The sequence below is a fragment of the Bombus vosnesenskii genome, unplaced genomic scaffold (assembly GCF_011952255.1).
Source record: "Bombus vosnesenskii isolate JDL3184/JDL3185 unplaced genomic scaffold, Bvos_JDL3184-5_v1.1 scf7180000013267, whole genome shotgun sequence".
Lineage (NCBI taxonomy): Eukaryota > Metazoa > Arthropoda > Insecta > Hymenoptera > Apidae > Bombus > Bombus vosnesenskii.
In genome coordinates this window covers 5,755,307-5,772,713 of record NW_022882927.1, presented here as the reverse complement: position 1 = coordinate 5,772,713, position 17,407 = coordinate 5,755,307, and the positions used below count along the sequence as shown (strand labels likewise).

General features: G+C 39.0%; 1 protein-coding gene across 6 annotated transcripts in view; it reads right to left on the bottom strand.

Annotated features, from left to right (window-relative positions):
* LOC117230758 (fibroblast growth factor receptor homolog 1-like) overlaps window positions 1-17,407 on the bottom strand; it is a 112,874-nt gene that overhangs the window by 10,593 nt on the left and 84,874 nt on the right. The window contains exon 1 of one of the 6 annotated variants that reach the window (XM_033488508.1): window positions 1,444-1,471. The exons of the other annotated variants lie outside the window; for them this stretch is intronic. Within the exon in view, the coding sequence (XP_033344399.1) occupies window positions 1,444-1,456 (13 nt within the window). The 5' untranslated portion in view covers window positions 1,457-1,471. Of the gene's footprint in view, window positions 1-1,443; window positions 1,472-17,407 lie in introns of those variants that run through there. 6 annotated transcript variants of the gene reach the window in all.

The window sequence follows — 17,407 nt, the reverse complement described above, 5'->3', positions numbered from 1 at the left end:
CTGCAGTTTTAGCTGTTTGAAACTTCCTAGTCAGATCGACAGCTATTTACGATATGCGCTTCGTCTCTACCACCGATTCATCAATCATATCCTTTCTCCGCCTCCGAGGAAACCTCGATCATCGATCGTAACCGCTTCCAGTTGTCACAACAACCTCGTCCTAGTTATCGTCGACTCGTTAACCGCGGTTAATGGATATTAACCGCAATTTCAGAAATTTATTTTCTCCATCCTCTGCTAATATTCAATTACACGGGCTTCGTTCACTGTAACAAATTGTCGATCGATTTCTCTTATAAATTGATGGCTCGAGCCTTGTAATTATTAGTTCTGCAACGATTTTTCTAGAATTACAGCTCACGTAGATGAGAAGTAATTGCCCGATATCGTCGTGCCGCGCGATCATCATAGCCTTTTAATCCATTATATCTTTGATCGTTGGTAATTAAATCCTTCGGGCGGCGTGATAGATTTAATTGAAATTAAATTTTCGACGATACGACGATCGAACGATAACGTATCGATTCTCGCGACATCGAGTGCATCGTTGTTGCTAAGATTTAACAACTGTTTTTATTCTACGGTCCGATGGAATTTCTTTGGTCTTGTAATATATTACAGCAAGGTGGTGGTTGTTCCTTTACTCCTGCCAGTAAAACATATCAGTTTTAATCCTTAGGATATTTTATTGCTCGTTCAATAATACAGCTTGTCGAGAATATTTGTAACTGAAAAATGATGTTCGCTGGCGTTTCATTACTCAGTTTCGTAGATATCATTTGTCATACGACTCTGTTCTCTTCTATTTCCTTCATCGTTTACCATATCCTGACGGTGTGTTTCATTCCACCCAATACTTTTTCGTTACTGACTGATGCCAATCTATGTAATGCGTTGTTTTATTTAATTAAAGGAATACGTTCTCGCCATTAAACAGATATCACCACGTCGGTTACGTTACTGGAACACGTACCAACGCTTACTAACGAATCAATTAGAATCTGCTTCGATCTGCTTCTACAAATTTATTCAACCGTAAGAATAAACGACTTCAAACTCGACAGGAAATTTCAAAGAGTAACGCGTTTAATCTCGCTTTTCTCAAGAAACAGAAGGCCCCCGATAGACTTTCTTCGACCCTGGAACTTCTCTCGTCGATATTCCTGCAACGCAGATTTTTATTTCCGCGATACCTTACACCGATTTCCACCACCTTACATCAAAAATCGATAACAAAGTAGAAGGCGTGAAATACAATTTTCCGTTTTAATCGCAAGCGTGAACCGCTGACACGACGATCGCGCGATGCAAAATCGGTCAGCGTCGTTCCTCGATTTCTCAACCTTGAACATCGATTGAACTTCGGCGCGACCGAAGAGCCGTGGACTTGGCTCGGTTCGAGCTCTTTCTCTTTCGAGAATCTGGTCACGGGGAAACGTTTACCAGGTCGACCCATTCATGACATTTGGGCGATCGAGGTATCGCCATTTGGACGTTGGCCAGGCGAGAATCGCGACACTGTCCCTTCCGACGTTTCATCTGGAACCACGTCCCATCGTGTCCTCTTCCTCTCCGTCTCTTCCCCGTCAGTAAAACGCGTCTAACTAAATTTAGAGATCTGTCGAGGGTGTCTGTGCCGATCCTCTCGTCTCCGCCACGGATCGCGCCATCGTTTCGAATAGAACGTCTGTTCGCGCCTTTCAAGTGCGACGATGCCGATGGAATTATGTTAATTATCGATTATTAATCGCTAATTCGATATCAGATGTATACACGTTTTATACGCTGTTATACTGTTTTATATTTTTTAAAACACTTTGCATCTCGTTCGTTTCGTTGTTTTCGTTCGTATTTTATTAGTTGCTAACTCTTGGTAATTAGGTTCTATTTAACTACTCGTTACGAAACTCTTCGAAGCAAACAGTAGCTTTCTCGCTCTTTCTACCAGGCACCTTGAAAGACAAAATAGCGTAACCAAAGTGAGATAAGGATGGTTGTATTTGTAATAAAATTGCAGCTTCTACTTGAGTATTTAGCTATCATTCAGTCGATTACTTATCGGTCGTAAAGCGAAATAAAATCAAATAATCGTAGGAAGAATTTGAATATTTCGTCTTAATTTAACTATCACGTGGCATGAAACTATCATCGGTATTCGACTGAGTGAATTTCGACACGTCGAATCTACTTGTTTGAACGTCGGACGATCATGACGAGAACGTACCAAGTGTTCTCGAGGTACGTACATTTAACATTTATATTTCTCAACATATTTTTCTCTATTAGTATCTGTCATTTTACCGATTTCATATGCTTTACACCTATTAGAAAATTTCAATCGATCGATATCGACGTTAAACGCCCGTACAATTCTACCTTCGGAAACGGACAATTTTTCCAAAAGTCGCGTTTTATTTACCAAAATGGCAAACCGTGTATCCTGCTCGATGCTACTCAGTCTCCTGACATACCTTTCAATGGCCACCCTAACTATTTCAATTAACGTCGATCTCGAGCGATAATCGTGGAAATCGTCGTTTTAATAAATTCCGCTTGCTCCGTCACAGCTACGAAATTAGCCAATTTGCCTAATTTACGTCGTTACAACAGCAACAGTCGCGAATACCTTGCAAAATGCTCGAAACGTGTCTGCAATTAGCCACGTTGAAAGACTATTTATCATCTGGTCTTTAGAAGCATAGAACGAATTCCATCTCGCCCACCATTTCCTGGAGTCGATGTTGCTGCGCTTCGTAGCCGCAGCTACTCCAGTTGCATCTTCGTCTCCTTGCTTTCTCCGTTTCTTTTGTCTTATCTCCAAACATCCTCGGCGTTCGTGTACAAACGACTAATTGTCCGTGAGAGCTCTCTTTTCCCTCGACGGAAGTTCATCGAGTTTATTGTCTTTGCGAGTTCCGTTCCCGCTTCTTTTTTCGGACACGCGTCCTCACGTGCTGTACTTGATGCCTCGTGGACGTTCTCCGATTGTTTGACCGAGGAGACACCACACGAGCAAACAGACGACTCGTTACTTACGTAGCTTGTTCGCTACTTCTCAATGTCCAAGCGAGCGTTTTATTTTATCTTCGGATATTCGGATAGTTTCCGGTTTGCGCATTGAAATCTTCGAATGGAAATAGGATCTTCCCTTTACTTTTCTCTGTTTCTGCGTCTGAAAATTGCTTCGTTGCGTGGATCGTTGATTCTCGTATTTTCTTCTCTTTCTTTCGGTTCTCCTATTAAATCTGCAAATAACGTTCAATACGCAGTCACTGCCATTGATACTCGGACGTTAAGTTCTATTGCTTTTTTCTTCAAATCGAACGCAGCAACTCGAGCTACTTTCTCGACAAGTTCGAAGGATTATTTTAGCAGGCGAAGCGTAAAAGAAATTTCGAAAACGTTGCGATTGGTCGGAATCGCGAACGGGACAGCAAAGATCGTTTTTTATATCTTTTTTTATCTGGATCCGTAAAAAGAATTTAAGCGATACATTTTGAAGGTTCGCGCTGGTTTGTATGGGCGCTGAAAATTTCATTGTTTCGTCTTGGCAATAAAATTATATTAGTCAGGCGTGTTTAAGAGAAGTTGTTTAATTGTCACAGTCCAGCGGGGAATTAAAAAAATCCTCGATATCTTATCTTCTTTGCTTAATAATATAAGGAAAATTCTTATTACTAAACGTTATTTTTATCTCAGATACAGCGCATAGTAATCGATGAGATATCAACATTGTTAGAAAAATCGATCGGAAGACTTTCGAAAGTGTGAGAAATAGAAAATATCGATTATTGACTGGTAGAACGAAGTTCGATTTCTGCGTATGACATCACGCGCGCAGCCATCTGTTTCGTTCCAGGCGCCACGAATAGCTACAAACATTCCGAGAGGCTTCTTTGTCTTTTCTCTCGATCCTCTCCTTCCTCCTTTACATTTTCGTCAAAGCTCGCTGCTTCTGGCGGGTTTACTCGGACGAAAGGCCATCCGCGAATACGAGAATCGTTGTAAACAATTTCTGGCGAGCGACTCGAACCTCCATTTTCTTTAATCCTTTGACTGACATCGTTGTGTCATATGCGGTCACAATAGTTTGAAGTTGCGTTTGAAATTAAATCGTTCAACTCTGATTTGTGTTCTGTATTTTATACTGGGAAGATCGTTCTTGATATTAAACACAAAATAAAATATGCAGGTAGCGAGGAAATTTCCTAATAAAATAAAATAAAATAAAATCCACCAGCTTCGTCAAATCTTAATTCGACGATTTTTTATTTTATCCAGTACGTACCATTAACAATATTTCAATGGGCAAATTCAAATTAAATATATTCTGGTTGCCAATCTTCTAAAAATAGTCTTTACGATACTTACCTTCGCAAATTGAAATGTACAAAATGCAAATGGACATTAGCTATTTTTAAAATCAGTTGTATCCCGATACAATTTTATTTTACGTTTTATACGATAAATTGTCTTGACGAGGAAACTAAAACCACAGAATGGGAGTGGAATATTTTTTTAGGGTCGATTAGTCTGTTCGAATTCTATTTTGCGTTTTATATTTCACCGGATAAATATCGTTCTGCGTAATGATATTTCATCCCGACGTCAGTCTCTTCAATTTTCAAGATAATTCACAATAATTCTTGCTCGACGTCGGAATTAACAATTGCATAGTAGGCAGCAAATTCGATGATTGATCGCGTGTATGATCTACATAGCTAGAATAGGACGTGAGAAATCATAGTGATTTCGTTTGGGGAGCACTAGCCATTTAGTTAAATGGCAGGGACCTAAATATCCCTCGTTTGTCCACGCGAGCGAGCTTCCACGTTTATTTATTCGTGTCTGGGGTGAGACGTGCACCCTTTTACGGTGCCATTATGCGGTGGCCCGACTTTTCTTCCATTTTCCCCTTCAGCCTCGTCGTCAAAGGATTTCTACGGTGAAGAAGCAATATACAATTTAATCCCAAATTATAATTTCCTACCAAAGCATTTCTTAAAATATCACCTATTATTTTGGGTTAAAACGAGTTAACTCGTCACTCAGATTTCCAACATTTCGACTAGAAAATTTCTTCATTTATAGATCAAGGAAAGAACATCGAAACCAGCTGGCTGCTGAAACGAGCAAAACTCTCACAGAAAGAAGACTAAGAAGAAAACACCCCACTGACCTCACTAAAGAAATAAAATAGTGAAACTCGAAGATGGTGTCCCACTGGGAATAGCCATCCACATGTTACTTAGCAATAAAGTTAGAAAAATTTACCAAATGTCCAGCTGGACAAATTCTAAATAATATATAGATCTCCTGTCTTGTAATACCGTTTCATAGTATTTCTGTTAAAAATCGATTGTCTCGTAAATTATATTATGACTATATTCGTAAGAACTAAAGTTCAACTACTTGAAATCAATTTGTTTCTATCGACTTTTCGTTCTATCCATCGCACTTAATATCTGTCTGTGGCACTTAAACTCTGTACCACAGTATTCTTATTGCTACTTCGATCATCTTCCGATAAATGTTATTAAATAGGTTTTGGAGTTCGATATTTAATTGATTCACAGAGATATGAAATACAGAATATATTCTGTACCATGTACAGCCACATGAACTCAGTTAATTAACACATGGCGGACGCCAAAAACAAAAGAGCGTCGTTAGAAGTCGTACCAACTTTGCATGTAGGAACTAGTGATCATACCAACCTAATATTTTCCTCAACAATAAAGAGAATCAAAATTCTCCAGTTTTGCCATATACAGTATTTTCTACGAGCATCCTTCGATTACAATAGCTTCCTCGTAATCAAAGAAATTACGTGTTTAGCAATTTAGACGCGTTTAACGATTCGTTTGCTTACCAAATTTCTAAACCAAGATTGCGATAGGAATGTTGCAAGAGCGTAACGAAAGCGAGAAAGCAACGCCCAAAGAAATACGTAATTACCTTTAACGCTACCGTCGCGGACTTGCACGAATTTCACGCTTAATAAACCACGTGATCTGCGCAGGCAACGAAATTAAAAAAGAGAACAAGATTTTTTCGATCGAGGCAACGAGAACTCGATTCCCGCCGGAAGCAACGTAGCGCTGTTACCTGGGCTACTCGTGTAATTTACGACTGTCGGTTTCAATCTCTATATAGAACGTTCTCAGTTCGTTCCACTAAATTAGCCAGCGACATTTCGCGCGGAATCATTGGAAATAATTATTATCGGCCGCGAGACCGTTTCGACAACGTTGAACCATGTAACGATCGCACGGAGCATTAATTCCGTCTAATAAATCTGCGGATCGTCTGAAAAAGCCTTTTTTGCACACCTTTCGCTGCGTTCGATGCTATGGAACCTCTTATGGTTGTTGGCTCGTGCTTCATCGTGAATAGCACGCGCCGCTCGTAAATTAATTCCAAAGTTTTCACGTGGTCAACGGCGGCAGCGAACGGCTGTTAAAATATTTTCAAACATGAAATTATACCGATTTAGTAGACGTACTTATTGTTGTCGACGATCTATGGCCCATTAAGACTCCTGTCTTTTGCCTTGCAATTGTGGCTACGAAACTTGTATTGAATAAATTATAAATGAGAAGTACACTGAAAGAGTGTAAAGTAATGACAAGTCTCTACGTACAAACATTTTAATATACAGGGTGGTTGGTAAGTGGTGGTACAAGCGGAAAGGGGGTGATTCTACGCGAAAAAAGAAGTCGAAAATATAGAATAAAAATTCTTTTTTAAATTTTTTCTTAATTTTTCCATCGAGACAACGATCTACAGTGAGATCCGTTATAACGGGACGCGATAAAGTGCACGCGTACCGAGCGAAAATTCAAAGTCGATTTTCTCGAAAACAAAGCCTCGAACGAAAAATGTTTATTCTACATTTTCGACTTCTTTTTTCGCGTAGAATCGCCCCCTTTCCGCTTGTACCACCAGTTACCAACCACTCTGTATACATATGTATGTTACCAAAAATCACTCAAATTGTCAAAGAAGAATCGCAACGTCTTTTGATGTTCAAAAATAAAAGTTTGGAAGACGCATGCTTATCGATAAATGTACCGCCACGTTGGAAATTCGGTTCTTAATCTCGGAGTGAATTCTGTATGAAACTAATCCACGAAGATCCTAGGGAGCGCTTGACCGAACACCGTAAAAGCAACAATCAAAATCGATGGTTTACACCATAGCTTACAATTTCCAGACACACTAGCGTCTGTTTAGAATCGGCATAGCATTTCGTTACAGCCGGCCCTCGGTCAATATACTCTTAAAACTATTTTAATGAACTGAAAACAACTCTTCTTCTTATTTACACGACCAAGCTATTTCTGACTGCGCGGCTCACCTTTAAAAAACAAGTTCACCTCGACTGCTTCTCAACTAATTTAACGAACTGTTTCAATGTTCCAGATACACGTGCTCCGCAAACAGTTTCAGCGTGGCCTGAGCGCAGAAAATCTGCGTGTATTTCGACGTACTTCAGCCGCCTTCCACGATTCCATCATTTTCTGGTGAGTCAATGTTCGCAAAAATGTATCATACTCTCACCGTCGATATGATTGTTACTCCGCAACGATAGCTACAAATGTAACTGCACATTTTCCTAAATATTAATTAAAAATCAACGAACGATAGCTACAGATGTAGCTGCGTGGCTGCATGTTTTCTTGGATGTTAATCGAAAGCCAATAAACGACAGCTGGAAATATAGCTGCATGGTTACGCTGTTTCTTAAACGTTAATTAAAAACCAATGAACGATAGCTGCGAATGTGGCTGCACGGTTGCACATTTTCCTAAATGTTAATTAAAAATCAATGAACGATAGCTACGAATGTGGCTGCACGGTTGCACATTTTCCTAAGCATTAATTAAAAGTCAACGAACGATAGCTACAGATATAGCTGCGTGGCTGTATGTTTTCTTAAATGTTAATCAAAAGCCGATAAACGACAGCCAGAAATATGGCTGCATGGTTACGCTATTTTCTGAATGTCAATTAAAAATCAATGAACGATAGTTACAAACATAGCTGCGTGGCTACGCGCCTTCCTAAACGTTAATTAAAAGTCAATAAACGATAGCTGGAAACACGGCTGCGTGGTTACGCATTTTCTTAAACATTAATTAAAGATCAATGAACAGGTATGTTCCCTATTCACTTCCAGTCCGTATAAAATCCAGCTATTTATAAATATCGCTCTGACCCTGGCGTTATTAAATTCACAAATATATATTTCGCTCTTGAAGTCGTTCTTTTCGCGAGCCAGTGGAACTTTCATGACGAAAGTAATTTACCGCGTGTTTTCCCTATATCGAGATAATTGTAAATCGGCTTGGATTCCGTGGATAGGCTGGAGCCTAGAGTTGGCGCGTTAAATCTCCTCAAATATATCGTGAAACGGCGGCACCACGCTGGCGGAAACGCGCGTGCACGTGAGCCAACATGCAACAGCAACGTGGAAACAAAATCTGTGCGCGTTTACCAGACACGCGTCTATTTTTGAAACGGGCCGCCCTTCTTCGTGCTTCCCGCCGATTTTCTATCGGCGCTAGCCAGTTCGAATTCGTCGATAATTAACGCGTTGCTGAAGAAAATACGATACAATTAGTCGGCTGTAGGTGTCCGCGAGAAAGAAAAAGGAAAAAGAAATTTACATTTTCACCAACAGAGTGGAACGAGACTCTGACGAGGTGATTTTTTTATTTCGAAAATTAATCTTTCTGAAAACATTTACACTGCGAGGTGAACGTCTTTTGTTCATGAACAATTTATAATTTGCATCTTAAGATCGTTCGTTCGTTGTAATCGATTGAAATTTCGTTAATAAATGAAATTGCAGGATCATTTGCTTTGAAAGTGGTGCAGGTCCATTTCCTGTAATCTGTAGCCTGTCCAAACAGTCCAGGCACCAATAATCAAACACAAATGATAGCGAATATAATCTAACACTCTGTATCTGACATAATATTGCACGTACGAATGGGAACAAGTTGTTTTAAACGCGCTAATATACTGGGAAATTATTATTACATTTGTTACATTGCTGCTGGCGTGATTCAAGTAAATCGTTGTAATTAAACGTAATTATTGTTACGCTTAGAGCATTATTAAATTAACAATATTTCACACTTATACCGGGTCGTATGAAAGTGCAAACCCAAGATCAAAGGAAGTACATTGGCGTTATCTTGGTTTTTCTTTTCTCAATGAATAACCTCGTATTAACATTAGAATCTGACACAGGTATGTTTACTACAGTTCAACGTAATAACATCACGATAATTATAATTTACTTAATTTTATTACATTCATTTTCAAACGGCTATTAATTTCGTATAGATATTCGTGAAGAAAAGTGTACACGTAAAATAATATAAATCAGAAACGTCGAACGATACAAATTTAACGAATTGTACAATTTGTGTTAGACGTGGTATAAATTGGTATACAAAAATTGCCAAGTTTATGAAAAAGATTGAAAGTCTCATTCGTGTCCCTGAAAAATGATATTCATGTACTTAATTCTCAAGGAAGCTATTTGTATAACGAATTTACATCTATGCTTGAACGCATAGAGACGCGGACAAACCGAGTAAATGTTTATCAGGATTTTTCAATCGATGGAAGCGCAAACACTTCAATATTTCAAAACGAAGGAAAATAGACTTACACCACTTTCAAAATAAACGGCCCATATTTTTGCGCACTATGCGAATTCTCCGCGTTTTCCTATATTTAAACTTCCCATAAATGCACCTGATATTTTATCTCACGCGACGAGTATACGGCGTCAACCGTATCGAAATAAAATTTCGTCTTCGATCTAACGCACGCGTTAATAAAATCTGTGTTCGATATTTCCGAAAATCTAAATGTTAGAAAACTCGTGTAGAATTTACGCGTTGCGAGTTGCACCGCTGTCGATGTCAAGCAACGATTGTCTTCGTCACGCCGTTTCGATTTCGCTTAACACGCTTTCGACATAACGAGCAACGAATGAACCGTCGTATTTTGTAGGACGGTTGCCCGTGTCTTGTCGGGACGATAAAAAAATATACACGAGACAGAAAGATGGAAAAACGAGTGCCAAGTACGGCGGAACTGTTCGAAGAGAATCTTCTCCATTTGAGGCTGCACGGAGCGCGGCTCCCGAGGGAACTTCGCGCAGTTTTCCTTTGCGATTCTTTCACGTTTGGAACTGTTGCAACCTCGGTCACTGTAATATTTTTCTTTCCCCGCGGTTGTTTGTTTCGTTGACAGAGCAATCGATTGAAACGTCAGTCGAAGATCGTCGATGAAATTGCATAAAATTGTCTACTGCTGCTAAGGATGAAGAATTTTCTTAAAACGATGAATTTGCGGCTGATGACATTTCTTACGGTGCATTGATAAAATCTCGATCAAATCTTTCCAAGTGTGATATCGATAAAATTTTGAAACGAGTCAGAGATGAAAAGCGTATTCTAGAAAGCAACCACTTGGAAATAACGTTCAGGGACACGGCAGTTACCGCGAAACGCGTATCCAACCGCGTAAACAGCACTCCAAAAATATTCAGAAGTTCTCGTGCAACCACGTTCTTTCATCTGGCTCACAAACATCAACAAGCGATGGGCAACGAATCGATTTCGTTTCGTTACTTCGTCAGTTTCAGGGGGATCCTGACGAAGTAATATATACATAGATGATTCTTCGGTTTTACGATTTTGGTTGAGTTCGTTCGCACCAAAGTGAACAACACACCTTGTCTCGAAATACGCCAAGTTACGAAATTATTCGCCTACGAAATGGTAGGATTTTTGTCGTGGCATTTACTTGCGACGATTTCTCGGCAAATTAATTATTATCTATAATAAGTATTAATTTATCATAAATAATTAGCCATGTCACTGCGCCACGCCAGGAAAAATTACTGAAAATTCTCAATACGAGAATTGATTGTAAATTTTAATAAAAAAAAAAAAATTTAATTCGGTTCCGAAGGAAATTCGACTTTTTGGAAATAGCTGTAATTAAAAAAATTCTCGAAGGGACAATGGTTGGACTTTTTGGGAATTTAGAGATAATTTAAGTTTGTTTAAAGATGTGCAGTGAGGACGTAAACTCAAATTTGTAGGACTTGGAGTGAATTTTTTGGAAGAAGACAATTAGATTCTTTGGAAAGATAACTCAATGTTTTAAAGGAGAATAATTCTCTGATAATAAATATGTAATAATAAATGTTCACTGGAACGTTATTCGATCTTTTAAGAAAAGCTATTCCATCGAAAAATAATAATTTTCTAATGTTATTAATTACGGAATTATTCTAGGTTCGTAGATATTATCTAGAAATGATTTAATACTATCTGCTTATTTTACTTTTATCCGGAATACACCTCGTTATTTATTTCTGTTAGGTTCTATTTAAAAAAAAGAAAAAAAAGTCTTTTCGAATAAAACAAAAGTTGATATTTTGTAATCCGCTCGACACGGCTAATCTCAACAACGGTGTAAGGAGAAGTAACTGGAAACGAAGGGAATTTTGAACGCAAAATTCGACCACTTGCCAAGCGTTCTAGCGTCGACAAAGAAACAAATTACATAAGAACTTGCTACGTATAAATGCCAGTATATATTCTGTGCCACGTTTGACGTTCTTCTTATCTGGATAATTTCCAAATAAATCAATGATCGCTAAACACAAATACTCTGACCGAACGTAAAATCAAGTTTGAAGATCATCTCTTAAGCGTGTGGCAAAAGGAACGTGTTTGAAAGCGATTTGCTTCGAAAATAGCCAGGAGTCGAGCTATAACGAGATATAACTATCGTAGGGCTAGCTAGAGGACAGCTTGGTGATTTATGCTGCTTTAATTGCACGCCCCTTTGCCACCTTCCAGGCAGAAGCTGTTCTCGCTTATCTCAGACTCCTCGTTCTTTAGAAGCTGCTGCATTCAACTGAAGCGCTTCTCAGTAGCTGGTTTATTGGTATCGAGAAAAGCGGCGGATTGAATCGCAAAGATTTATATCTGAAAGGTAATTACATCGCTTAAAATGGTAGCAGGCTTGTCAGGCCAGAGGATTTATTGGATTTCGATAGAAATAAGCTAAAGGTAGATCGCCTAACATAACGAGAATCATTAGCAGAGAGCTGAGAATTATTCGAAACGCTGATTTGCCTGCTATCAGTTACGAAACATTCTTTCTTTACCTAATACATATCGCGATGATATTTCATTTTTGAATTTCGTGATGAAAGGACGAAGGTCATCGAGTCCTATTTTTCACCTGTTACATTTTTATTTCGTCGATCTTTAAACCGATCGTTAATGACATCGCACTGTCGTAGATAAATTCCACTTACCTTTTTGCCCAAACAATCCAACGCAAATCGCCAATTTTCACCGCAAAGAATTAAGTATTTTTTCCTGTAATTAATCCCAGTTTTCTAATAATTACATATCAAACTATTTTATATCAATTCTAATCTCAATTTCATCGATTTCTAATTGATATTTATAGCAATCTCTTGATACCAAACGCGTTCGATAAATACGCATGGCGAAATATGAATCAGACACTTTGCAGCTCTGTGAAAGCCAAGTTCGTTTCTCGGCTGTTGAAGTCGAAAATAAAGATACACCAGACGTAGCGGAGCACGTGAGACTCGCCAGCTGATTCTACGCCTAAAGACAATGGAAAAACTTCATCCGAACCTGTGCTATGTGTCTGTCTTCGTTTACGGGATACACAACGAATCTTGTTAACAGAGCAGCCAGTCGAAATGTTGAAATACTAAGCTTCAAGAGTAGAGCTTGTCAACAAATTCTCAACAAACTCAGGATATACACCAGGAAACTCGTGAAAGGTCGTCTACAGGCTTGCCTTGAAACGGACCATTTCTGCGAAGGTAATTAGGCAACAGAAAATCGGAACAGAAAATTCCTTGCGTCTCCTCGCAAACGAAGGCAGAAAAACAAATATAGTTTCTTTTTTTGAGTTTTCCATCCCTTGAAAATATATTCCGGGCGAGAGGGATTCGAACTCGCGACGCGTCGTGTACAGTAAGGAGTCTAAACGAGCGTAGCTGGCTGCCCCGCCAAATAAATATAGCAATATACATAATAAATAATAATATACATAAAAAATAATAGTAATATAATAATAAATAAAAATATGCAAAAGATGCAAATGACAAACGGTGAAACTTGTTCTCAAGTAAATCTAAATTCTTTCTCTCTGCGACTAATTCACAATTTCGTTAATTACTAAACCAATTAACGCGTCATCTTAACGCGTCGCTGCCGAAACGGCGAAAGTGATTTGGTCGGAAACGACGCAGAAGCTCGACGATCGATCCACTGGTTCCGCGAGAAAAAAGGCGGCGGGGAGGCACGAAAAGAGTTGAAGAAAGAGTATCGTGTTCCCGCTTTGTAGAATTAATACCGTACACTTAATCCGGTTGGTACATCGGCTAGTGGAACGCGAAAAAGAGCCTTCTCTGGGTCAGATCGTCGGATTAAGACGATTGAGATACGATCTAACCGCGTGGGATCGCCGTAATCCGAAACCACGGCAAGCCATCGAATTCTCTGTTACCCCCTTTTGTACGAGCTCTTTGTTGCTCGAGTCGAGGTGAAAAATTAGGACGACCGAAGACGAATTAATCTGGCCACTAGAACGTTACACGAGTCGATGAACTCGAAGAATTTATCCCTTTCGAGGTTGAAATTGAAGGAGGGTGGAAATTGATATTGGGGTGTGCGACGAGAAATTAGCTTCTGGGTATCGTGCAAGGGAAGATCTACTTGTACGTGGAGGTAAAAGGTTCTGGAGTTAGTTAATTGGTTAATTATCATTATTCGATTTTGACATAGGGACAGGGATGTTTTCGAAGTTCTTTTCGTGTACTTTGTTTCAACTATTTTTGTCTTCTTGTTTCATTTCTATGTGATATTTTGAATTTGACTTTCGCATTATTTTATATGTGGTTTTAAAAGTGAGAACTTTATCTTTATATTATATCTTGAATCTATTCTTTGTATTGTTTCATCATTGTTTATCAGTTTAAAAGAGGGAAAATTTGTTCTTTCACGTGTACGTGATTTTACTGTGGAAATGTATATTTTCCAAGATTCAGCTAAGCGTGACACGATCGGTTGCTTCTTAGTTGTAAACGGTGACCTGATAAGCTCGCAAATGCTCGATAGATAATTATGCGAGGAAAGGTAGAAATTATAGGAAGGGAAAGTTCGAAGGAAAATACTTTCCTTCTCCACTTTCGTTCAGACGTATCTACTGATAATCGAGAACAGACGATCAACGAAGATACATACAACAACGTATTTTTAAAGAAACAAAGTATCGCGTTAGTTGCAAGTCAAAAAGCAAACATGGACCGTGTGGTAAAAATCGAGTCAACTTCAGAAATCCAAAGAAACAATAGGATCAGTTATATCTGCTGACGAAATAATTTCTTGCGCTTCGACGCTGTAAGAGCTACACGTTCGGATGAAATTTAAGATCCAGAAGGATTAATTGATGCGTCAAGCGGATTATAAAGATCGTGTTAATTCTTGACAAGGGGAAACCGATCGTACAATCCTTTTATGAGCTCGCTTTTCTTCGCCGAACGATATTAACACGGTTTATCGCTCTGACGAAATAATATTTTCTGCGTTTCGACGTCGTCGATAATACGAGATCGTAAAATTCACGCCGATCAAGGCTAATTACCATGTACCATTGTTCTCGTTTAAATAATCTAGAGAGTTGTGTTATTATCGCTTGTGAATCACGCGAAACACGGGTAATAAACAATTAATCGTCGATAATGTCTGGAAAAGGTTGAGTCGTTTCTATTTTATCTTTATCTTCTTATTTTTTTCCATCATATCTCCTCTGCGATAATTTCTTTCAAATAAATATTACACGTATAGAATTACAACAGGAATTCGATTCGTCGTTGTTCGAAATCTTTGATATTTGATCTGAAATAATTTCGTGCCCTCGTAAATCTGAATATAAAGAATTTTCGATCTTCTCAAAATTCAAATGTCCATTTACCATTCTTATTCGACAATGAAATATCACGTACCATCAACGTTGCTCCAATTTCACTCAAATTGTATGTATTATATATATATAACGTCTCTATTGAGTATGTTTTACAATTTTATTTAATTTACATATTCTACGTTCGAACCACTGTGCTCAGGTCAATGAAGCATCGAATGCTTTCCATTTCCATTTCAATTTCATCAGTGGCACCAATCTGAATACCTCAACCAACCCCTATAATTTACATATGTATTCCCTGTGCAAGGTTGCCTTGCTTGACAACCAATTACCATTAGCTCTAAGTCTACTTAATGAGTTAGTTCGCACGGTTCACCTCTGATTTCCCTATCTTCTTAATTGTTGTCTTAACGAACGACTCTGTAGTAAAGTGGAAGCGTCGATAAGCGCTTCAGAATTCTCTCAGATTTAAGTAGATTAGGGCAAAGTAATAAAAACGTTTTGGTAGATTTGCCAGCACGAAATATTAGACGATAAAGCAAACTTTGTCTTCTAAATCGATGAAAGTTAACTAATCGTTGGTAGATATGGGAAAATTGTTTAATCTGATACTGTATCAATAACTTCTCCAAGCAATGCATCTGCAATTTAAGATTCTTAGTCTGCATAAAAATATAGAAATAGAATATAATTTGACACGTTATGAGACAGAAGCTTTAAGATACCGTGCTAATTAATTCTCAAGGAAAAGTGGACAATTTAAGGTTCATAATTTCCATCAAATATCATCTTCCTAAAATCGACTCTGCTTCTCGATAATTTACTTTTTTCCATCATCAGAGACCATCTCTCCAAATTCTCCTAATCCACCCCTTTGAACCTTCTCTTCTTCTCTCTTCCTCCTCACCCAATAATCCTTCACCTTGAACGACGACCCTCTACCATAATGCGTGGCAAGCGAAGTCTAGAAAATAAAACAAAAGAAAAAAAGCAAGAACATCAACGCACGAAAGAACAACAGGTGTATGTTTCTACCGAACCCTTTCGTAGCGATCCTGTCGCATCTTACTACCCTATCAAAGGGTTTGGAAAAAGGGGCAGGGGGCAAGGTTAGATCGAGAGGTGCCCAAAAGACTGGGTGCATCTATTTAGTTGGAAGAGATAGTCGAATTCGTGTCCTGTTTCCAGACGACTCGGACGTTCTAATTAAGATTCCACGCTGGTCTCGAGGGGCCTCCTCCTGTCTCTTTGATATAAAACAACAGCGCGGATAGAACGATACTCGAATGAAAAAAAGGATAGGCACGGCCTGACAGATAGAAACGTTGGATGGTTTGACGGCGGGAGATTCAACTGGCGCACTGGGCTGTTTCAGGTACAAAACGAACAGACAGAGAAACAGCCTATCCCGGCTGCATAATTATACCTTAAAAAGGATGATCCCTTTCGAGAGATTAAGGGACACTGCTCAAGACCGGCTGCTATCTTAATGAGTGTACGCAGCCCCGCTTCGATGCCAGACAATCGTAATTAAGCTGCAACGGCTTTGGCCGAGGTCAAGTATGCTTCTTTCACTGCGTACGCTTTTGCCTGGCTCCTTCTTCAGCCACGAGTTGTGCGTTAAGCATGTCTGCTCATTGGCTGCTATGGATTATATTTGGATGCAGTATGGAGGCAGTGATTAAAGCCTTGGTCGAGTGCTTGCTAAAATAACTAAATGCGAACAGCAACGTTTGTCTCGTTGTGTAGGATAAGTTTCGTGCGTGTATTGTCGTTGAAGTAAGTGGAATCGTTGCTGGAGACTGGGTACTATCAGCTTTTCTTTTTTCGCATCGTAAAGGAGCGTTCAATCTTTTCAGATATATTTCTGCTGAAATAAACCATCGCGGAGATCGGTACTTTTTCTTCTTGGAGTACACAGAAACATGGATCTTACAGATACCTTAACGATATTCTCAGTTGAAGTAATTTCACGCCAGGGTTATTCTAGATCGAATCTCTCAACATGCAAACAAGAAGATGCGCAAGAAGAACCGAACATTTCCAAACAACAGAATTTCATATTCGATATTGATATTTTGATAACTCTCGTAGAAACTAGATCTCCGAACGACCAACAAATTTATACTTTCCATTAGCAATACCATTCTGAGCGAAATTTCTCTCAGGCCAAACCACCGAGAAACGAAATTTCCAAGCGACCAAGTATCATCCTGCTCGTTAACCATATCGTTGCATTTTGCAAAACCTCTCTGAGATTGATCCTTCACCGATGGTGGCTGTTAAAACGAAAGACAAACGTGGATTCTGTCATCAAGAAGATTGGCTCCTGTCGAAAAATCCTCGCTGGCGTTGAACGGATCCCCCTTTAGAAATCGCGCTACGCTGC